General features: G+C 42.5%; 2 protein-coding genes across 10 annotated transcripts in view; both read left to right on the top strand.

The window, feature by feature from the left end:
- The window catches only part of GPLD1 (glycosylphosphatidylinositol specific phospholipase D1), a 234,000-nt gene that overhangs the window by 65,150 nt on the left and 145,770 nt on the right, over positions 1–23,080 (top strand). The window lies entirely within an intron of this gene.
- The window catches only part of DCDC2 (doublecortin domain containing 2), a 45,141-nt gene that overhangs the window by 12,467 nt on the left and 9,594 nt on the right, over positions 1–23,080 (top strand). For 5 of the 9 annotated variants that reach the window (XM_083746982.1, XM_083746983.1, XM_083746981.1 and 2 more), the window contains exons 4-8: positions 10,536–10,612; positions 10,700–10,831; positions 15,297–15,443; positions 16,552–16,606; positions 18,338–18,488. In XM_083746982.1, coding sequence (XP_083603108.1) covers positions 10,536–10,612; positions 10,700–10,831; positions 15,297–15,443; positions 16,552–16,606; positions 18,338–18,488 — 562 coding nt within the window. Of the gene's footprint in view, positions 1–2,118; positions 2,134–10,535; positions 10,613–10,699; positions 10,832–15,296; positions 15,444–16,551; positions 16,607–18,337; positions 18,489–23,080 lie in introns of all 9 variants that reach the window. The other 4 variants (XM_083746979.1, XM_083746978.1, XM_083746985.1 and 1 more) reach the window with 1 other exon arrangement.

The raw sequence follows: 23,080 nt of genomic DNA on the forward strand, positions 1-23,080 counted from the left end.
GACCTCCTCATTTTCTGTAATTTGTCCTTGTCATTGTAACAAAAGAGTAGGCCAACATCTCCCTCTCTCTATGCATATATGTAAAAACAAGGTGCAAATGGGTGAGAAGAGGGGTTAACTCACAGATCAGTCTGTGAAATCTTGATAAGAGAGACTAGATTTCTTCTGTTAGTGATGCAAAGCATCCACATACTTGGAGTAACCTGTTACTGCTTTGGGGGGCAATCTAATCATATGCAAAGAACATTGATTTCATAAATCTGAACAAGCTTTTCCTTTGTTCTAAATATTTTTTAAAACTTTTTTTTTTACACTCTCTGGTTTCTTTTCATTTGCCTGATAGCCTTTCAACCTGATAGTAAGAGCATGTAATCAGTCTTTTGGGTTCCCTTGACCTCAGTCTGTCCTAAGGGAATGCAAATATTTATACTCCGTTTACTGGGGAGGACTGAATATAATAGACCATTGTATTGAACTGCCCTAGCTAACCATGGTTCATTACATGAGCTGATCAACTTACTATGCGCTGCTGCGACAAAGTCTTCAAAATAAAAGGGGGTCCAGGTAGAATGTGTTTATGAAGAATCAGATTTGGAAATTGAGGTTCCGTTTATATATATACCTCCTTAATCCTGCAACAAAAAGAGGATGTTGAACAAATTTGCCTCTAGACGTACTATACATCCAAGTTTGCTTTTTGTAAAGAGATTGAACTGAAATATGATACGACAAACAGTGTGAGCTAACAATTTTAGGGGTGCAGAGCTCAAATACAGTAATGGTAAAGGTAAAGGGACCCCTGACCATTAGGTCCAGTCGTGGCCGACTCTGGGGTTGAGGCGCTCATCTCGCTTTATTGGCCTAGGGAGCCGGCGTACAGCTTCCGGGTCATGTGGCCAGCATGACTAAGCCGCTTTTGGCAAACCGGAGCAGCGCACGGAAATGCCATTTACCTTCCTGCAAGAGCGGTACCTATTTATCTACTTGCACTTTGACGTGCTTTCGAACTGCTAGGTTGGCAGGAGCAGGGACCGAGCAACGGGAGCTCACCCCGTCGCGGGGATTCGAACCGCCGACCTTCTGACTGGCAAGCCCTAGGCTCTGTAGTTTAACCCACAGCGCCACCCGCAATCCTACAGTAATGGTAGATCATCCAAAATAGTATTTGCTGGAATCTTAAGTACTCCTTACCATTAAGCACGTCAGATGAAGTAGGCTGTTACCTTTAAAAGCCTGACAATTATTTGCCTCAGTCTATTTTATTGATTGCATGTTTATTTGTTAATTTTATATCTTATCTTTCCACCCAAAGGAACCCAGGGTGGCAAAAGCTAATTGGTATAGTAGTGGTGCACAGTATTTGCAGACTTCTCATGTTTATTTTTAAAACTATATACGTAAGTATAAGCCAAATCACCTCGTTGTGCTTCATATTATCTTGCCCTCTGAGGTGAAGAGATTACCCCATTGGCCTTGATGTAGCATTAATAGCTTGTTGATGTCTCTGGAACAAGAAATGCAAGCCAAAGCTACCTATGGGGGGGGGGGGAATGAAGTGGTGTGTGTGTGTATTTATGTGCACAATGATCAAAAGAGAAAATACAAAAAAAAAGGTTAGAAATAGTTTGCATCTGATCAGCAGACCAAGCTGAGGTGGAATGCTCTGATTCTTGTGGGAATTTATGCTGCTTTAGGCATGAGGTGGAGAGTGGAAGTCTGGAAAATGAAAATCAATATTGTTCCATCATGTCAACATAAAAGCTTTAGTAGGGCTAGAATGTCTTTTTCAACCCAACAGTCATGCTGTAATTTTAGTTTAGACTGGAACATACATAAATTCTGTGAAAAGGTATGGCAAAATAGAACAGGGAAGTAAGGAGAGATGGAGAATAAAGATATTTACTGGGTTAATAAATAGTGATAACTGACCAGTTTCCATGCATATAAAAGAACAGTGTGGCCAGTTTTATATCTGATGAACAGATATTATTTTAACCACATCAGATAGATCACTGCATCCATTCATATTAAAACAACCTGCTTTAAAAATATGTTGAAAATAAACAGATGATAATGAGTGTAACATGCTAAATGTGTTATTTTGTTTTTTGCCAACAGTTGGCACTGGAAGATGTAAGTACCCGTGTTGGATTTTTACTGACAAATTGCTAAATTGTCTAAATGTTTTTGAATAAGGTTTATCATGGTACAGTATAAGAATGAATGTTACATACAATGTCATTGGGTGGTATCTCACTTCAGACACATTGATTTCAGTGCATATACTCTGAATATTACATAGTAGGACACAGCATAATATACAATAGCTTTGATCCACATATACATTTATAGACTACTTCCTACTCCTGTGCAGCAACAGAGACTTTGCATGTACAACCCCAGTAAATCTGTTGGTAAAAGTAGTGATTACTGGTTTGTCAAGGGTGGAGGATTAAATTCAGCCTGCTTTCCCCCCTTTCATCCTCTGAAAAAATTGATCTCTGGTGGTGTTGTGGCGAAACAGCTGCAGATGGTTATAGAAGCAATTTTGTTGTAGGTTATCACTTTGTTGTGAATTTAGCAGTAGACCTGATTACCTATTTAGGATTGCCAGGGCCTCTGAGGCTCAGACCCTTAGACAGAGAGAGTGGAGCCTGGGCACTCAAGAGTAGCACCTCTTGGCACACAAAACAGAAGCCTATATGCATCTTTTAGGTATATCTCCAGCCTTATTCTTTATGTGATCTCTAGTTGATTTTTATTGTCATCTTCCCAACATGTTTTCAAAATATATTTAATACACATGCAATGGTGTTTGTTTCTAAGTTGCTCCATTCTACAGAAATAGAGGGAGAAATACTAGAGCAAGAAGAATATTCTTGGAATGGGGTGGTTTAAAATCAGACTGGAGGGGAAGGCTGGGGACTAGATTGAGTTTGAGTCTGGACTAAGGATTCTGAGTCTTGTACATGATGTCTAGATTAAACCCTCCACCCCTATTCTTCTCCCTCTCATAGTTAGTGAACATGCTTAGGTCTCATTGGGCTGGTTGGGGTTTTGTTTGCTCTCTTAGGTTTTCTTTTCTATTTAAAAAGGGTGTTCTTTTTCTACTGTAAACTTCAGGGTTCACCATGAGCATGGTGATAACTCCTTCTTGTTCCATTGTGGCTGCAATTCTCACCAACTGAACTTGCTATTTGGAGGAGTGATGAACCACCCTCCTACATACCCAAGTGCCCAGAGTGATGTAGGGAAAAAAATCTACTTTTACTAGTTAGAAAACATTTAAGAAATGTTTAAGAACATTTAAGAAAAGATTCCTCCATTCTCTAGGAACTTGAAATTTACTTTACAGTACTAATATTCTGTGGGAGTGTGATCCTTAGTAAGTATGGTTAGAGTTGCAAGCTTCAGTAAGTTTAGGTTGGAACATCCTTTTGTAAAACATGCATAGGATCATGATATTAATCATGATATTAATGATATTAATGATGTGTTTCAGTGACCGATAGGAAAAGACTTGTTTCAACTGGCAAGGGCAAATTTTAATTAATAAAGCACACACATATATATTGATCCTCCATGTCAGTTGTAATATGGAATGAAAAAGAAGTAAGTAAGGATGACTCTACAGACACTGACTGGTATTGACAATGTCTGCATTAACAACACAATCCTGACTACTTAGAAATAAGTCCTGTTGATTCAATGTGACTTCTCCAGGTAAAGGGATATGACAGATGGAGAAGCTTCAGCTCACAGGTTAATCTTGGCCTGTTGGGGGAGTCCAATATGGTCCGCAAGCCCATTTTTCCAAAACCATGCCCACTTGTCAGCTAATGTCACTGAGTGATGTCAGCTGATGGGCAGTGTTTTCCCTTAGTCCTGCTGGGATCTGCTTCACACGCTGGTGAAACGGTTCCCTGAAAAGAGCAGGACTGAAGTCTTTTCTCATCAGCTGATGAGCAGAGAGATCAATTTCGGCATGCCGCTTTGCCAGCACATTACCTGTAGGAAATGCAGAACAGAACTCCTCCTCCCACCCCATGGCACAGGTGGGTGGGAGGAGGGGTGGGCAGGACCACCCACCTAGCATTCACCTTGACTCATGTGGTCAGGTGTTTGTCAGGTGGTCACAGTTGGCTCAAGGGGTGGGGGAGCATAAAGGTTCCCTGCTCCCCATTGCCGCCTAAATTGTAAATTATTTTGCATGCCCTTCAGTATTTCGAAAGGTTGCCTCTACTGAAGCTTTGGTAATTTGAAAATGTTTTCTTTTTAGTTGTTTAATTTACTGATCGGTAAAAAGGCAGGTGATTCTAAAAGTTATTTAAGTAGTTGGCAGCTCTAAAAGTGGCGTGTCAAGCAAAGTTATGTCTTTTGCTCAGTGGCTCCCTTACCATTTTTGCTGACGACTCCTGTTCCACCAACATACCAAGTTCAGGAGATGGTGGTAACTCATCGCTTTTGGCCTGCAGTGCACTTAATGCAGCAAACCAAGGTCAACTCAAAGCGTAGGCTTCCCATCTCTTTATTGTTGCTACTGTTTTCATTCAGATAAACTGGTGCAGTCTTGTTGTGCTGCAGGAAAAGCGAGACAGTTTTATTTTCTAAAATTAATTTCTTTGCTATTAGACCTAACTTATACTTTCATGGTAGAATGGATACAAGTCAAATGTATGCCCCTTTCCTGCAAAAATGCACTGATCACATTTTGCGAATGTGATTCCTGTCAATCACTTCCCTGCTCTCCTCCCAATGGAAGATTATTTGGACTATCAGAATTGACAGTAGTTACATGGCTCCAGGCCTTTGCTTATCAAGGTAACTGGGAACGTGGTGGAAGGGAATTTAGAGAGGCGGATCAATGATGAGAAGGAAGCATACTTAACCCCCACCCCCTTCAAACCAACTATCCATAGCAAAATCCTTCCTCCCTGAGACAATTCCTTCTTGGCTTAGCTTTCAATTCAGACCCTGGAGGGCAAGATTAGCAATAGAAAATTGATGGATAGGACTAAAGAGTGTGGGGGTCAAACATCCCTTCCCTTCTGCTGATTTCTCCCTGCAAAAGCTGCCCATACAGTGGTACCTCGGGTTACAGATGCTTCAGGTTACAGACACTTTAGGTTACAGACTCCGCTAACCCAGAAATAGTACCTTGGGTTAAGAACTTTGCTTCAGGATGAGAACAGAAATCACGTGGCGGTGGTGTGGCAGCAGTGGGAGGCCCTATTAGCTAAAGTGGTACCTCAGGTTTCAGGTTAAGAACAGTTTCAGGCCTCCAGAACGAATTAAGTTCTTAACCCGAGGTACCACTGTATTAGCATTATGAAGGAAATACTGAGTTGGGCACTCAACGTTTCTCACATAATTTTTGGTTTAGATCTCCCAACAGATCCTTAACATGTGTGTCACCTGCTGTGAGGATCTCCTGATCACAGCCAGTCTGCTTAAAGCAATCTAGGAACCAAGAGTCCTGTTTCTTAAATTAATTCATTTAAATCCCATTGATTTACAAGCTGTTGTGTTGAAGTTTGAGCCTGGGCAGCTGAGGTAAATAGAGCCTGTCCAACTGAGTCTATCCAGCTGAGTAACTTTGTATTATTGATATCATTTGAAGCATGCTAAGGATCTGTCTACTAAGCAGGCGATTAAAGGCTGCGGTGATGTGAGATCCTTAACATAATTACAGATTCCACGTTGGTTAATATATTACTTTGTGGTTCCCGAGGGGATCGTATTCCAGACAATGCTGTATTGTGGTGATTTGTAAATAAATATATGAGCAGCTGAACTGTAAACCTGAAACTGGAACTTAGGGCATGTGTGCAATGGAGCCTCCAGTTCAGTATATTACCACACAGGTGGAATTGTGGCAGGCAATACCAGTGGACCATGGTCTTCAAGTGTTAAACCTTTAAAAAAACTATATTTACTGTGCAACCTGAAGCGATGGCAGTTTGCAGATCATTAGACATCAGCATGGAGGTCATATGACTAGTGTGCTGCCATAGTTCATCTGAGAAACACCATTCACTGATCAACTATCATAGCTCATGCCCAAAATATCACATTACATAGTTATATCATCCCCCTCCCGATACATTTTTTTAAAAAAGGAAAAACAACCAAAAGAAGCTGGATTCTTGAGGACAGGTGGGGAGAAGGGGCTGTTTGACCATTTGCCTGCCATCCATTTTTCTGCTCCAAATCTCCTCCATTGTAATTCCACTCAGGAGTGGGGGGGGGGGGGCAGGGGAAGAAACTGCTTCCCAGCCCTGTGGGAAAAAGGAGCAGAGAGTGAGCAATTTGGAACAGGAAAGAGCCTAGCAGGGTCAAGCCTCTTTATTCCCCTGCCCTTCTGATCCTCCAAGCCTCCACCCCCATTGTTCAGGCCGGACACTGAGGTCCAGCTCCAAGGGCCTTCTGCAAGAAGTGAGGTTACAGTGAACCAGGCAGAGGGCCTTCTTAGTACTGTAGTGGCGCCTGCCCTGTGGAACACCATCCCATCAGATGTCAAGAAAATAAACAACTGTCTGACTTTTAGAAGACATCTGAAGGCAGCCTTGTATTGGGATATTTTTAAGGGCTAATGTTTTACCATTTTTTATGTGCTGTAAGCTGCCCAGAGTAGCTGAGGAAACCCAGCCAGATGGGCGGGGTATAAATAATAAAATTATTACAGTTGTACCTTGGGTTACATACGCTTCAGGTTACATACGCTTCAGGTTACAGACTCCGCTAACTCAGAAATAGTACCTCGGGTTAAGAACTTTGCTTCAGGATGAGAACAGAAATCGTGCTCCGGCGGCGCGGCAGCAGTGGGAGGCCCCATTAGCTAAAGTGGTGCTTCAGGTTAAGAACAGTTTCAGGTTAAGAACAGACCTCTGGAATGAATTAAGTACTTAACCCGAGCTACTACTGTATTATTATTCAAGTCTGAAGTCTTTTGTTTGTGCTTTTTCTGAAAACAAAAATGTTCAGAAAAAGAGTAATCCAACCACAAGTGTTTTACACGCTGTCCCTCAGTTGATTGTTTTGCCTGTGAATAATTCAACCATTAGTGGGGCAGAAGAGCACATTCTGCATCCCCACACTGAACTCAAAGCACTCCCTTTCCTCTTCTGAAATGGCACAGGATAAATCCTCATGTGCTTATCAGAGTTGGCATCAGATTTCCCAGCCTCAATAAAATGCAAACAGTATGTAGCTACGGGCAGTGCAGGAGGCCTAAATATGTGAATCTGTCTGTCTCTACGAGAAAACACATACAAGATACTCACTGCAGTATCTGCTATAAGCAAACATATATTTGGTATTTGGTATAATCAAATCTGTGAAAACAAAGCTCTTTTTGTAACCAAAATGACAAATGTCTAAGCAAATATTTACTTAATCAGGGAAGCTGCAGAGTTAGCTGAATATTGTTTTTATTAGGGCTAACCAATTGCTCTTTTCAGATGAACCGATGAATGCTGTCCTTGCTCCTTAACCAATTTATCCACCTGATTTTCTAAACAAAGCCTATGAGAGTATAACTTGTATGGCTTTGATAAAAAAGATCCAATGAATGAACTGAGACTTTGAATGGGGTCAGTGGCTATGAGCTTTTTCTTCCCTCTAACGTGTTCACTGGTTGTATGAAAAGGGATAATCATAGTGTATATGAACTTTTGTTTAAAGTTTTGTTTTTAAGAAAATAGATTTTTCTGAGAGAAGTTCGCTGCTTTACATATTTACTTGAAAATATGTATGGGCATATTTCACCCTTAATCTCTTTAATTCTCAGAAAATGGATTTTTTTACCTGATCACAGTGTAAACTCCAGAATCATGGAATGAGCTCATATCCAACTAATGCCTACTCTGAGTTGTTGTTGTTGTTGTTGTTTAGTCATGTCCGACTCTTCGTGACCCCATGGACCAGAGCACGCCAGGCACTCCTGTCTTCCATTGCCTCCCACAGTTTGGTCAAACTCATGCTGGTAGCTTCAAGAACACTGTCCAACCATTTTGTCCTCTGTCGTCCTCTTCTCCTTATGCCCTCCATCTTTCCCAACCTCAGGGTCTTTTCCAGGGAGTCGAGTCTTCTCATGAGGTGGCCAAAGTACTGGAGCCTCAGCTTCAGGATTTGTCCTTCCAGTGAGCACTTAGGGCTGATATCCTTAAGAATGGAGAGGTTTGATCTTCTTGCAGTCCATGGGACTCTCAAGAGTCTCCTCCAACACGATAATTCAAAAGCATCAATTCTTCGGTGATCAGCCTTCTTGGTGGTCCAGCTCTCACTTCCATACATCACTACTGGGAAAATCATAGCTTTAACTATATGACCTTTGTTGGCAAGATGATGTCTCTGCTCTACTCTGAGTAGACCAACTGAAATCAGTGGACTTATTTGTGTCTCTTGATTTCTGTAGGTCCTGAAATGGTAATGCACTCATTTTTCCTGTTGTTTGATAGTTGTGTGTTTCAGGGGTGTGTTTTTTGTGTCTGTATAATGATGTGCATTCCATTGTAACACACTTAACAAATCAGCATAACTTTGTAATTATTCTCAAAAGAAAAAATAACATGCCTTGGTCACAACATGTACTCCCAAAAGATTGGCTTATTTTAGAATGGAACTGTTTTGTTTTCCAGACGCACCAAAGGAGTGCAAAAATATTAATGACTCTTTGATTAGAGGCTCATTTAAAACTCAGATTGCTGTAACATCTATATTTGGAAGATATACACCCCTTCAGATATTTTTTGACCTCCCCACATCATTGCGAGGGTGGATTATTTCCACAAGGACTCAAGAAGGAAACATACTCTATATCATAGTATCCTGTCGAGAAGCTTTGATAGGTTTCATCAGCTTGAGGAAACTAATTAATTGCACACTTCAGGGAATCTTTTCAATGGCTTGTTCTTTATGATTAGTGAGTCTTTCTTTATCTTCAATGTTAGAAGGCAACCATCCTCTGAAGTCACATACAAAACACCATCTAGAAAAAGATTTGATTTCCCACTGGTTAGATGTGCCAGGCTGCCCCATTAGCAGTCCAAATTCTGTAATAGTTTGCCTGAAACTTTTACTGGGGTAAGTGGGTAGTTCTGAGTGTATTTTAACTGCAGGTGTAGCTTACTGGATGTCAGTATGAAAATTGAGTGCAAGGATGTGTCATCCTGGAAGTTTTGAAAGGGCTCAGAAGTGCATCTGAATATATGTGTAGAAGCAGTGGGCTGTGTGGTTTTCTTTTCTGAAGGGTGGAATATAAATTGAAATAATACTTAATAAATCATCATTGGAATCCATTACTGTCTAGATAAGTACTTCTACACATAGTCCTTGTGACTCACTACATAGAGCAAAAGCTCTAGCAGTTCCTGAAAAGCTAGGGTGCTGAAAAATATTGCTAGTTTTTGAACACTTTCTAAGGAAATCTCTCCCCTTTCCTGGAACATCATGTTTCCAGTTCATGGTTCCTCTCTAATTCAAGAATTAAAGTTGCTTATTTTTTTGTGGTGGGTGCAAAAACAGCCTGTTACATAGGTGGCAACTCCCTGGGGACCTGGGTGACCCAGCACCCACAAAATTCCCCATGAGGAGGCTGGGCACCCACAAATTTCGGTGCCAGTGCCATGGCACCCATGGCCCTGGGCATCCACGGTCGTGAGGCCAAGTTGGCACTTCTGGCCTTCTACCAACACTGCTTGCCACTCCCCTGAGATGGCCATTTTTGAGGGGCTTGTGCTGGCGTGGGGGTTTTGGTTCAGCCAGCTGAGGCCTGGCTCAGCCGGGAAGATGGGATTATGGTAGTGTATCTCCAGCTCAGACGGGATCTGATGCTTATGCCAGAGATCCACCATTTCCCAACTGTCTTGTCCCTGTGGATTTTGGGGTTGGATTGTCCCCTAACACAGGAAATCTTTAAACATGGCACAGAAAGGAGGGAAGGGGTGCCTGTGGACAATGCCCACAGGCACAAGCCTCATGTATATATAGGATTAATAGGCTCAGATATGTTCTGCTGAACTGGGTTTGGACTGCTTTTACAGAGTATTATGTCGAAACCAATACTTTGCCTCATTTAGACATGAGGAGATGTTAAGGTGGATATAGCTTGATAGCCTCCTGGCTGGTATCAAATGGGAGATAGGTTTCTTTCCAAGCCGCTGAACATGGACTATGAGAAACAGCCAAGAAATTAGTAGAACTGACACTGGGAGGCCAAATTTCCTGTGACTCAGCAACACCACTTGCAAATCGGTAGGCACTAATTAACTTTTGAAGTTCAGGGAAGTCGTGGCTAGAAATAACACAGTTACGATGAAGAAGAAAAACTAAGGATTTTGATGAGAAAGTGGAAAGCACAATGTCAACAAAAGCACAAATAAAACATGACTACAAATCAGAGTGGTATGTAATATGCTTAAGGTTCTGTTAGAAAATTGGTCCTGGGAAGAATAAGGTAAGATTTTAAATAGATGTCATAATGACAAGTTGAGACAGAATCAGTTGCTGATTTATTTATTTTTTAAATCTTTCAGGTGAAGCCAGTTTCCCACAGCAGAATCAATGTGTCTGCCCGGTTTAGAAAGCCTCTTCAGGAGCCTTGTACTGTTTTGTAAGTTGGGTTTTCTGATAGGCAGTTTGAGCATCATTATTTTGAAGAACATCCAACTGATTGCAACTTTTCCTGTCCTCTTCTTAGCCTGATTGCTAATGGTGACCTCATAAGCCCGGCCGTGCGTCTTTTCATCCCCAGAAGAGCACTAAATCAATGGGATCATGTTCTTGAAATGGTTACTGAAAAGGTTACACTCAGAAGTGGCGCTGTGCACAGGTAAGATGAAATGGCACGTTGTCAATGTGACCACAGTTTCAGGTTTTTGCTAGCAAGGTGCAGCTGAGCAGGACCAAGTTCTAGGGGCAAAGGTGCTCTAATGTTGTACATATACATCATAAACTGGGGTTTCAGCCCTTTTGCTACTTGGTAGAAGCTGCCAGCAAATGCATGAACTATTTGCTCGGTTGATGCTCTGCAGTGGCACCTGAAAGCTTGGGGCAGCACTTGAAAGACAGAGATGGTGTGCATCTGGATTGGGGGTTTTCAGTTCTGCTTTGAAAGCAAACTTGTCCTGGTCTAGAAGAGAGCTTTTGTTTGGGAAAACCCAAAAGGTAAAGCATGTTACCTTGAGATACATTTGTACAGCACACTGTGTTTCTTCCCTTTTGTTTTTTCCATGTTTCCTGTAAATCCAGTTTTTGCATTTGATTTCTTAAAACATTAGAGGACACATTGAGCTAGCTAGTACAATTTATCATTGCTTGTTTAATAATTAACAAATTAGCTATTGTGACTTGTGGTAGCTGAACTATCATTAGCTTAGCTTCCAGTAAAGGGCATTGATTCTGAAAAATGTAAAAACTCTTCATTAAAGAAATGGATGCAATGTTTAGAGGGTTCAGTACAGCCAAGACCGATCTGAACATTAGTGTGGGCTTTTTCCTCAATTACACACATCAGTAGCCATACAAATGGCACGGCTTGTGCATTACATTTCAGCTGCGTGGTGAGTTCCTGCCTTCCACCAGTAGGAATAAAGACACATGACACTGTTATTTGAGGTTCATGGGCTAAAATTGGCCACAACTTTATTGGTTACAGGTGATGAGCGGTATTGGCTTAGGCATTGGTCCTATCCGACTATCCGGCTTCAGCCTGATTGCTTGAAGACCAGGAAGGGGAGCCCTGCTGATGCACATCAACTAGGCACTCTCCCGGGGTCACCGCTCAGGGGCATGCCTTGGGCCATGGCCTCCATAGGCTTTGGATGGGGCCACGCCCCCTGGAATCCTTTACCGGACTACCCTTCAATATCCGGGGGAGGTGATGGCGCTCCTCCCCCCTTACATATACATAACAATACCCATACCAATGCCTAACCGCCAAAACTGAGAAAGTTGTGACGATTTGCTACGAGGTAGGCAATAAACCAAAGAATGAGCGGCCAGAGAGGGAGATCCTCGGCTGCGCTTGCCTTAAATGCGGCAAGCCACACCCCCTGAGCCAGCTGATTGGCTGGCCAGGGGATGACGCGGCAGAGGATTCCCCAGATGGTGCGGGGCTGGGAGCCACCCCCCGCGCATGTGTTAGGGACGTGAAGCCCGCAACACCACCTCCTCCCGAGGTCGGAAGTGGCTTTGTGGACAATGGGGGAACTTACTTGACCTCCCTCTCAGTAAACAACAGTGTTGCTGTTGTTTACTGAGAGGGGTAAGGTGGTGGGAAGTTGGCATTGCAAGTGTACCAGTAGGAGTGCTGGATTGGCCCTGCTAGTGTGTTTCCACGTTGCCACCCTCCCCGTTGTCTTGCTTCTCCCACTTCCCTTCCAGGAAGCAGCAGTGACTCCCCTGCCAGGAGGTCAGGTGAGTGCCACTGCCCCACCACACTGTCCACTGATGCAACATTTCTGATACCTCAGAGAGATTAATGGGCAGGCAGACCATGTATAGCAGTGAGCAGGGGTGGAGAACTGCATCTGGCTGGTGGTGCTCCCTTGCAGGCCAAATTTGCTAAGTGGATGTGACGTTCCAGCCTGACAGCTCTAGGCACATCCCTGCAGTTTCCACATGCCTATAGCCACTTCTGCCTGAAGCAGAGGACCTGTTTAGATTGGGCTGCAGAAGTTGTAATTCCCAAAGAACCTTCCTCCTATGCACACAAGCTCCATTTGACCATGTGAACTCCAGTGTCTAAGGGCTGTTCCCTCAGTTATAATTTTAGTTAATGGAAGAATGGCTATCAATCACATCTGTGATAAAAATCACAGCATGGGAAATGCGTGTTTAGGTTTGCTTGAGTCATGGCTGGTGCGCTGCATCACCTGTTTATGGTGACTGCTCCAGTGATGGGTGGTCCCTGACTGTGGCAACATTGGGAATTAGTGGTAACTGTTTGCTTATGTGGGAGAGTTTTGTTTTGTTTTGTTTTGCATAAGCTGAATAAAAACGGAAATGTCTGCTTGCAGTATAACCAGTGTATGGTGTATTACACCTGCACCAATATACTTGTCTAAAATCTTACCTACTTGTCTAACCTCATTGGGACAAATAGGTCTTCTGTCTCACTTGCTACAGACTTCATTCATTCATTCATTCATTCATTCATTCATTCACAATGATTCACATGTTTATTTCCTACCTTCCTTCAAGGAGCTCATGGCTGTGTCCATCAGGCTGAGAGTTAGGGACTGGCTCTAAGGCTGTCCATTAAGCTTCATGGCCAACTGGTGATTTGGTCCAACACTCTCACTCCTATACTATGCAGACTTGCTGAAAATTTGGCTGCCATCACAACCTACCTTGTGTAAAACATCACTTTAAACTTGCAGCAAAATTGGTGAAGGCCAATTCCTTTTTTCTCTGCTTAAAAAAAAAGAAAGAAGTAATGTCCACTACCGAATTCAGGGAGGAAATTAGTGAGGTTTTCTAATAACTTCAGAAGTTTATCCTGTACTGTTGTGTCTTGCCAATGATTGGGTTTAATGATTGCATTTTACTGTTGAATTACCGTATTTTTTGCTCTATAAGACGCACCAGACCACAAGACACACCTAGTTTTTGGAGGAGGAAAACAAGAAGAAAAATATTCTGAATCTCAGAAGCCAGAAGAGCAAGAGGGATTGCTGCACAGTGAAAGCAGCAATCCTCTTGCTCTTCTGGCTTCTGTGATAGCTGCACAGCCTGCATTCGCTCCATAAGACGCACACACATTTCCCCTTATTTTTTAGGAGGGAAAAAGTGAGTCTTCTAGAGCAAAAAATACGGTATTTAATGTTGTTTTATACTAATTGGAAAGTGCCTTGCGATCACTTGTCTGTGTTGAAGGGTCATCTAGAAATTTTGTGAAATAAATAAATTTCTTCATGTCACAGTTTTTTTAAATCTTATAAGTGACATTCGGGTTCATTTCCATCATCTAACATTTCAATATGGGTTACTAGTATAGTGAATGCTCTGTGACTGCATGTCAAACAGTAGTTTAGCTACATGCACAATAACCCAGTTAGGCTATGGGAAATTCAAGTAGACGTGCACATTTTAACAAATCAGTTAGAATGTCTCAAAATCTGGCCAGTTCTAAATGGGTTTTGTTGGCAATCTGTGTTGGTGTCAGTATTTTTTCTTAATAAACTTAGAGCTTTTCTGATCTGAGGAGCACATTGCAAAGTTTAAGTGGACAACACAGTCTGTGATCAGTATGGAGCTTTGTGGAAGAATTACTGCACTCTGAGCTCAAGTACTTAAAAGTGTGCTGTTTCCTTTAAGGGGGCCTTACACTTGCTGAATTCTTTGAGGTTTTGACCAGTAGACTGCTGAATAATTAACTACACTGATTTCCCATCAGCATTTTAAAGCATACTATAGATGAACTGGCCTTCCATCCCATCTAGTGGCTCTTATTAGTGGTGCAGGTGTGGAACAGAGCTTCCCAGGATATTTAAGAGATGCTGGTAGATTTGCCTTTTTGTTTGGTATAACGTTAAGTGGTAGCAAAATGCTAAGTTTGGTTTCTGCAGATGATAGAACATGCCCCTCGCCCAAAAGGTATTCTAGGAAACCTGAAATTTCAGAGTACTGTAATAGAGAGTGAGCCTGACTTCGGCTGGGGAGGGTGGGATATAAATAAAATTTATTATTATTATTATTATTATTATTATTATTATTATTATTATTATTATTTCAGCAATATATGCATTTAGCAATCCTGTGCCCCTCAAAGCCAACAGTCTGACTTAGCTTAGAGACTTAAATATTAAGCAACTGAGAAATGCTTTTAAAGAAACAGCGCACCCCAATTTCAAAAATTGTTGTTAAAAACAAGAAGCGTTGTCACTGTTTCTAAGAAAAAGGACAAAGCGAGCACTGATAAAGCTTACATGGAAAGGCATTGGAAAAGACATATTGTATTAGGCTTGTTTCCTCTACAACCTGGGACCAAACTCAGGAGAAACCACTGCCAGTTGGCACGACAGACTAATTGGTCTGATGCAGTATAAGGCAGCTTTCTGTGTTCCTAACACACAGCTGGTGGGAGCCCTGCTAGTGGTTCTTCAGACAATTCCTTCCAGTTTAGTTGACATTGTTCCAATGATGGGGCAAAGTGGGCGCCAAGGGCAAATTCTTCTCTCTTCTGGAAGAGGGCTCACAATGTACCACTAGACTTCTCAGTGCTTAGTTCACTCTTTGAAGGGTGTGGATTATTCATTTCAGTTGCTTAAGGAAAGTGCTCATATATTTTACAGGCTCTACACTTTAGATGGAAAACCTGTCGAGAGTGGGATGGATTTGGAAAATGGGCAGTTTTACGTAGCGGTTGGCAGAGACAAATTTAAGAAGTTGCCCTATAGTGAATTGCTGTTCACCAAGTCCACCATGAGGAGATCGTATGGGTAAGTTTAATGGGTTTTTGTACTAGCCATATTTATGAACATGAATTATGATAATACAGTGTCATGAATCCAGGTGTGTACTGCAGCTAAGCCCATTTTTTTGACGTGGATAAGATTTTTGTAACTTTTGGGTTCTATAGGTGAGAAGATGTTACACAGTGCAGCTGCAATTGCTGCTGATATCTGTCTCTTTTATTGCCTAGTCCACATGTTTTGCTTGTTTATAGGAGCATCTAAGTTATGATTACTTGCACAGACAAAAACATATAGTGAATTAGACCCAAAGTAACAGGTTAGGAGGATAAAGAAGGGTTTTGCTTCATTTGACAGAGCGAAGATACCCTAAAGCTAGCTTAATTCATTCTAACCTTCTTCATGCAGTGATAAATCAGAGCTCCTGTTTGAATAAACTTGAAAAGTCAACGGTTCTCACTTGAGAACTTTTCCATTCCTAGTTTTTCATAACCTCTTGAGCAAATTTATTTTGGCCTAGTTGCAAAAGTTGCTGTACTTCACAAGTGTTTTATTAGACCACAAATAAAAGGGCATTGTATGTAACTGCATGTAACTGCTTCCTCTGCAGTTGGTCTTTGAGACGATGACTATGGCTTGTGAATATCTGAAATGGTTTCTAGCTTTTTAGTAATTTCTTATATTATATAGGGTCCTTCCTATGTATGACAGTTGCAAAATATACCACAAAATCATTTGCTTCTAAATACCTTGGGTTGTTCCAGATGACCTGTTTTGGAGCATTCATCATGATTCATTTGCAGAAAGTTTGTTTGGGTGGACGTTATCCAGCATTACTTCAGTCAATTTGTTACCCACACTTTGCAGTGCATTTGCCTCTCACTTTCCTTACTGCAGAAAGTCTGTTTTGGAGGAAGTGGGTTTGTTATACAAGAGCACCAAACTGACTTCGTTTGTGCAACCTGGATTTGCCAGTACGTGATTGAATCGCACTTGGAATTAGGGACCGTCTAGAAGACCCTTATAAAGACATTATGTTTGTTGGCAATACATAGGCTGTTTCAGCATAATAATTCATGATGTTGAGAACATTCCAAGTGTTTTAAACCTGAAATACCATTATTGTTTCCTGCAGCTCAAAATCATCTTCACTACCTCCTATTGGTGGATCTGGAAAGTCTAAGGGGAGTGTAAGTATTCAGAAGTAATATATGTTTCATGGTTAAGCAGCTTGTTTAACTCTATCAGATAAGATGTCATTTTCTGTTGTGGGTCTACACAAGCATTCTTTGGATACAAAAGAAAAGTACAAAGAGAAGAAGTTTAAGAGACTTGAATTTTTATTTCCTTTGCATGTTTGTAACCAGCAAAATTGTATGAAATAATGCCTCTGTCATCAAATATATTACTTTCCAACCTTAAATCCAAAGCATGCTCTTGGCAAGATTCCAGTATGGGAAGATTGATAATAAAACTGATTTTGTATGTGTGCACTTGAAAAGGATGCTTGCAGTGCAATCTTGTTAATGTCTTGTTAAAAAAAAGCCCCATTGAAATTGATGGGGGCTTACTTTCAGGTCCATAGGTAAAGGTAAAGGGACCCCTGACCATTAGGTCCAGTCGTGACCGACTCTGGGGTTGCGGTTCCCTCGCTTTATTGGCCGAGGGAGCTGGCGTATAGCTTCCAGGTCATGTGGCCAGCATGACTAAGCCGCTTCTGGCAAACCAGAGCAGCGCATAGGACGCACCGGCCCATAGGACGCACCTAGTTTTTTGGGAGGGAAATAAAGGAAAAAAAAAAAATTTCCCCCCCAGGTGCCCTGCGCTAAGCCCGAAGCTTAGGGCGCGCTGAGCTCAGCGCGCCCCAAGCTTCTGGGTGCTGGCAAGGTCTCCGCTAGCTCTGGGAGAGCCGCGCAGCTCTCCCAAGGCTAGCGGAGCGCTGTGCTAATCCCGAAGCTTGGGGCGTGCGGAGCTCAGCGCGCCCCAAGCTTCTGGGTGCTGGCAAGGTCTCCACTAGCCCTGGGAGAGCCGCGGCTCTCCCAAGTCTAGCAGAGCACTGCGCTAATCCCGAAGCTTGGGGCGAGTGGAGCTCAGCGCGCCCCAAGCTTCTGGGTGCTGGCAAGGTCTCCGCTAGCCCTGGGAGAGCCGCGCGGCTCTCCCAGCTCTAGCGGAGCGCTGCGCTAATCCCAAAGCTTGGTGCGCACGGAGCTCAGCGCGCCCCAAGCTTCTGGGTGCCGGCAAGGTCTCCGCTAGCCCTGGGAGAGCCGCGCGGCTCTCCCAAGTCTAGCAGAGCGCTGCGCTAATCCCGAAGCTTGGGGCGAGCGGAGCTCAGCGCGCCCCAAGCTTCTGGGTGCCGGCAAGGTCTCCGCTAGCCTTGGGAGAGCTGGGTCTCCCACGGCTAGTGGATAGCTTCCTGAAGCCTGGAGAGAGAGAGCGGTCGGTGCGCACCGACCCCCCTCCCTCTCCAGGCTTCAGGGAAAGCCTGCATTCGGCCCATAGGACGCACACACATTTCCCCTTCATTTTTGGAGGGGAAAAAGTGCGTCTTATAGGGCGAAAAATACGGTACTTATACTTTGACATGCTTTTGAATTGGTAGGTTGGCAGGAGCAGGGACCAAGCAATGGGAGCTCACCCCGTCACGGGGATTTCAACTGCCGACCTTCTGATCGGCAAGTCCTAGGCTCAGTGGTTTAACCCACAGCGCCAGGTCCATAGGTGTGTATATATCAGGCATGTCCAACTTTCAAGGTTGTTGAAACTAGGTTGTTGGGGGGGGGGGCCCGGGGACCACAGACCAGTAGATCGCGATCAACCTGTTGGACATTCCTGGTATATATGATTGCAGCCTATGTAAAGTTCTGTTTTAAGTTTTCACAAATTAAATAGTCTCCTTCTCCTTTTTGTGATGGAATCACCAGTCCAAATCTACCGACACAGCAGAAACAGTGTCCTCTCCTCAACCTCCAAAGAGAAAGGAGAAGCACGTACAGAATCAAGATATTAAAAAACCTGCTAAATCAAAAGAAAACGTAAAAGCAGTGACCAGAACCCATGTTCCCGCAGAAAATGGTAAGTACCTGAAGACACTATTTTAAGAAGTAACAAGAACAGTGGCTAAATCTTAAAGTTTGGCTGCCTTTACTATTTGTTACTCTTGTGCTTTTATCATGAGCGAGTATGAATTTTGGTAAAGATTACTGTTTCCAGACAAGGCCCTCTTAACTCATAGATTTATATTTATAAAAATGTTTTCTCCCCAGACTATCAGGAAAGCCTGTCCATGAAATACACCCTGCTGGGCAAGGACAGGGTTGCTTTGCATTTTAAATCCCTTCCATTAGGCTGTTCACGTCTTTTGCTTCCTGCACCTGCCCCAGGTAAATGAAGGAGGAAGCGGTGATTGCAGTCCTGGTATAGGCACACCGCAATGTCATTGCGCAGGTGTGGGTGCCACCTCCATTCCTGGGGCTGCCGTTTTCAAATGGACGTACAGCAGGGTAATGCAGAAAGAATCAATCCTCAGTGAGCTTTTATCTTCGGAATGAAGCCAGTTTCTCAATAAGCTCTTTTAAGGGGCAAAAAATACATAATAGAGTTAGACCAGGCTTCCTCAACCTTGGCCCTCCAGATGTTTTTTGCCTACAACTCCCATCATCCCTAGCTAGCAGGACCAGTGGTCAGGGATGATGGGAATTGTATTCTCAAAAAAAATGGAGGGCCAAGGTTGAGGAAGCCTGAGTTAGACTATGTGTGAACTACATAGAAACCACCCCCCAAGTACTCAGTTTCCATTGATTCTTAAATTACACACACACACACACACACACACACACACACACACAGCCTAAGAATCTGTAGGGGATATTCCCAGCCTTGGTTCATTTTCTCCAAAAGAGAAAGAAAGATGGGTTATATCTTGAGTAAAATGAATTCATATTCCATGCAGATCATAGCATCCAAGATTAATTTGTGCTGACGAGATCCTGTCTTCTGCGAAGGCCACATGCCACTTTCCTAGTCACCTAGTTCTGTTGTTGTTGTTTAGTTGTGTCCAACTCTTCGTGACCCCATGGACCAGAGCACGCCAGGCACTCCTGTCTTCCACTGCCTCCCACAGTTTGGTCAAACTCATGCTGGTAGCTTCGAGAACACTGTCCAACCATCTCGTCCTCTGTTGTCCCCTTCTACTTGTGCCCTCCATCTTTCCCAACATCAGGGTCTTTTCCAGGGAGTCTTCTCTTCTCATGAGGTGGCCAAAGTATTGGAGCCTCAGTTTTAGGATCTGTCCTTCCAGTGAGCACTCAGGGCTGATTTCCTTAAGAATGGATAGGTTTGATCTTCTTGTAGTCCATCTTCTGCAATCCTAGTTCTGTTACTATACACTTAACAGAGGAAAGAGAACAACAAAGAATCCTAATCAGTCAATTGCTGCAGAGACTATGGTGTGTATTGGGCCTTCATCAGGGCAGCAGTTCAGAAGTGTTGAGGGACTGTTTTTTGCCAAAATGTTACAAGCATTGTCCTGAAGCTGAATTAATAGGCATTTGTATATATTCTTGAGCCATGAGTGTTTCTGCTACTTCTGAACACTCCATGTTAACACAGGCCCTGCAGTCCTGAACACCAGAGATGAAGAACATGTGGTCTTCTAGATGTTGTTGGACTCCAACTCCCATCAGCCCCAGCCAGCATGGCCAATGCCTCAGGGAGTATGGGAATTGCAGTCCAGCAACACCTGGAGGGCCACAGATTCCCCATCCCTACTGTGCACATAAAGAATTCGTATGGCCTAGTTCACACATCACAATAAACCACAATTAATGGTTTACTAAGAAACAAACCACAGTCACTTCTGAACCAGGGATATTGTTTTGTTTTGGTTCAAGCAAACTGCGGTCAGTAAGGTAAGGATTGTTCTTGCCTTACAGATGGTATTTTCTTTTGCGTGAAACAAATCTCAACCCCTAGTTTAGATGTAATATTAAAACAGAGGTCATGGTTTGGTTTTGCTACACATTACTAGGGAGGAGCAATGTGGGAGATTGGCCCATCATAGTAGGAATAAAAAAATATTTTAAGATGTTAATCCCCTGGATTTACACTGCATCTAAGCCTCCAAGGCAGCTCACACGAAACAATAAAATAATCTACTACAATAATGACCCCCAACCCCCTGAGCTAAAAAGCAAAAGCTAATTCATCAGCCAACAACAACAGAGATAAAGAACATGAAAGTTAAACTCTAATTAAATGCCAGCAACAACTTGAGTGAACATAAATTAATTGGTGCTTCAAAATTAATCATGTAGGCACCTGATGAATTTAGCTGGGAAGTGTTAAGTATAATGTTGTGGAGAAGTTTTAAATTAACTGAATCCTGCATTCCTTTGAACCATTTTTCTGAAGTTGAAATATGTGCGCTGGTTTACCACTGAGCCTTTTTAATTAAAACTTCTTTTTAATATGCAACTTGTCCCTTGTCCTGCTATCCAGAATGGAGACAAGGGACAAAATACTGGAGTAGGCTTGACCATGACTTTTGAAGATATGCAAAAGTGATTAACAGTCAACCTTAGCTACCCACTAACCTTAGCTATTCCTAACCTTCCTGTGAGACCACAATTTCCAGGAAGGAAAGGTGTCAATTGCTGCCTTACTCCTTAAAGTCATCTGCCTTAACCCTGACCCAGAGTAAAATGTGGAGCCAGCGGTACAGTTTCAGTTTTCCTTGGCTGTGCCAAAGGTATTTCATCACATCTACAAGAGATGCCTCAATGTGATCACTAAATCAAACTTTGTCCTCTAATCCAGACCCGTACTGATTTGTTCATAAGAACAGTCCAGGATTGTGGGCCCATTGTTGTTCAACCCTTTCAGCAGGTAGAACGAGCCTCCAAATTTCCTTTGTATACTTCCAAGGAAAATATTATACCCCTCTTCCAGGAGTTTGAAACCTGGGGTCTTCTTCATGTAAGGAATTTGCCCTGCCATTGAGCTATAACTGCTACTCAAGCATTGCAGAACAAATGGCTCCACCAACCAAATGATTAAGCAACTTAAACTGAACCAGAATGCCAAAATTAACCAACTAACAACCCTCATATGTTTTACTGCTGAGGCCAAGGGCAAGATGTCCTCCCACATTTCACATGCAGAAGTCAACTAGACAGTTAGTTAATTCTTTCCCTAACACTGTTTGATGTGTGTCTGATTTCTCTATGTACCAGTGCAATTGTAGAGTGACACATACCTGGTAAAATGTACTCCTGGCCATTGCCATGGCCCGGTCATCCAGGGACAATGCCTGCTCCAGGAGCAGACGTGTATTTTGTTTTTCACCAGCAGTGCAACCCCACTGAGGACCAGAGCACTGTAGTCATGCCTGGATTTAAGTTTCAGTTTGTTCACCAAGCCATGACTGATTATAAATATTGATTCAGGACATGAGTGCTTGTACTTCCCTAAGATCAGAAGATAGAAACAAGAGGTAGATCTGAGTGTCATAAGCAAACTAATGACACATCAGCATCCCAAGCCTCTAGATAATTTCTCATAGTGTTTACATATAGATCTGCTTATCTATATGCCTGCCAATCAAGAGCGGTACTCAATTTAAGGCTTAGGCAGATTCATATGGGTAGATAACCTAAGATTGGTCTTTGTGGAACCCTGTTCCCCAGTAGCCGCTAGTGGAACAGCAGTTTCACAGCACCATCTTCTGGGAGTTATCCTCTGGGAAGATTGAGAGCCACTGAAAAACAGTTCTCTTTTATACATTTCTGCAAATGTGGAGACAATATACCAAATGTTATCTAATATCCTATGCCTTATTGTTACTTTTCTGCCAAATGGCCCATCTGTGGTTCTGTAATAATCAGTTCTCTGTTTCTAAAACATTATTGTGACTTTCTATAGAGAAAAAAACCCCACTGTTGTATTTCTCGTATGATAGAGTCCTTTCTTGTATTTCAAAGAGTCTTACTGTTTTAGGCAGGGCAGGTTAATCCCTGCATCCAGTTTTTAAATATTGTGTGCTAGTTGTATCTTTTGTTTTTTTAAAGGAAAAATTAAATAACTTTAATTGGAGAGGTTATGCAGCAGGTGATAAAATGTCCCTTTTATTTTTCTGAGAAGGATGTGTAACAATTTGTGACTAGCTTGGGGCTGAAACTATTCCCCTCCCCCACAAGTTCTTTGAAACGAGGGTTTTACTACCTGCAAGGTAATAGTTACCTGGAATATCGGTTTGGCTTGGTTTGCTATACAAATTGAGGTTTTAATGTCTCTATGTATTCTTCATGCTGAGAAGCTGAAAGGTATTCTTCTGAAAGACGAATGGTAATGCATAAGTATTTAGAGGAATTTTGGCAGCAATTTTCAAGAGTTGACATCTATCTATGTGGAGCCTGCATCCATTAAGAAGAAATACTTGCAAATGGATATTCTCATTAGGTGTGACAAGAAAGAGCAAAAATTGCCTCCACCCATTTGGTCCTGGCTTGCAATATATATTACAGCCTCTAAATGGAGGTTTGAGAAGCCTTTAAACAGAACAACCTGCTTTTTCTAGAAGGCGGCAGCAAAAGAATGGACAGGCTAGTTCAAGTCATTATGTGAAATACATAAAGTTTCATAATGTTATGGAACATTATGAAAACCAC

Source organism: Podarcis gaigeae (genome assembly GCF_964106915.1).
Source record: "Podarcis gaigeae genome assembly, chromosome: 7".
In the NCBI taxonomy this organism is placed as follows: Eukaryota; Metazoa; Chordata; class Lepidosauria; order Squamata; family Lacertidae; genus Podarcis; species Podarcis gaigeae.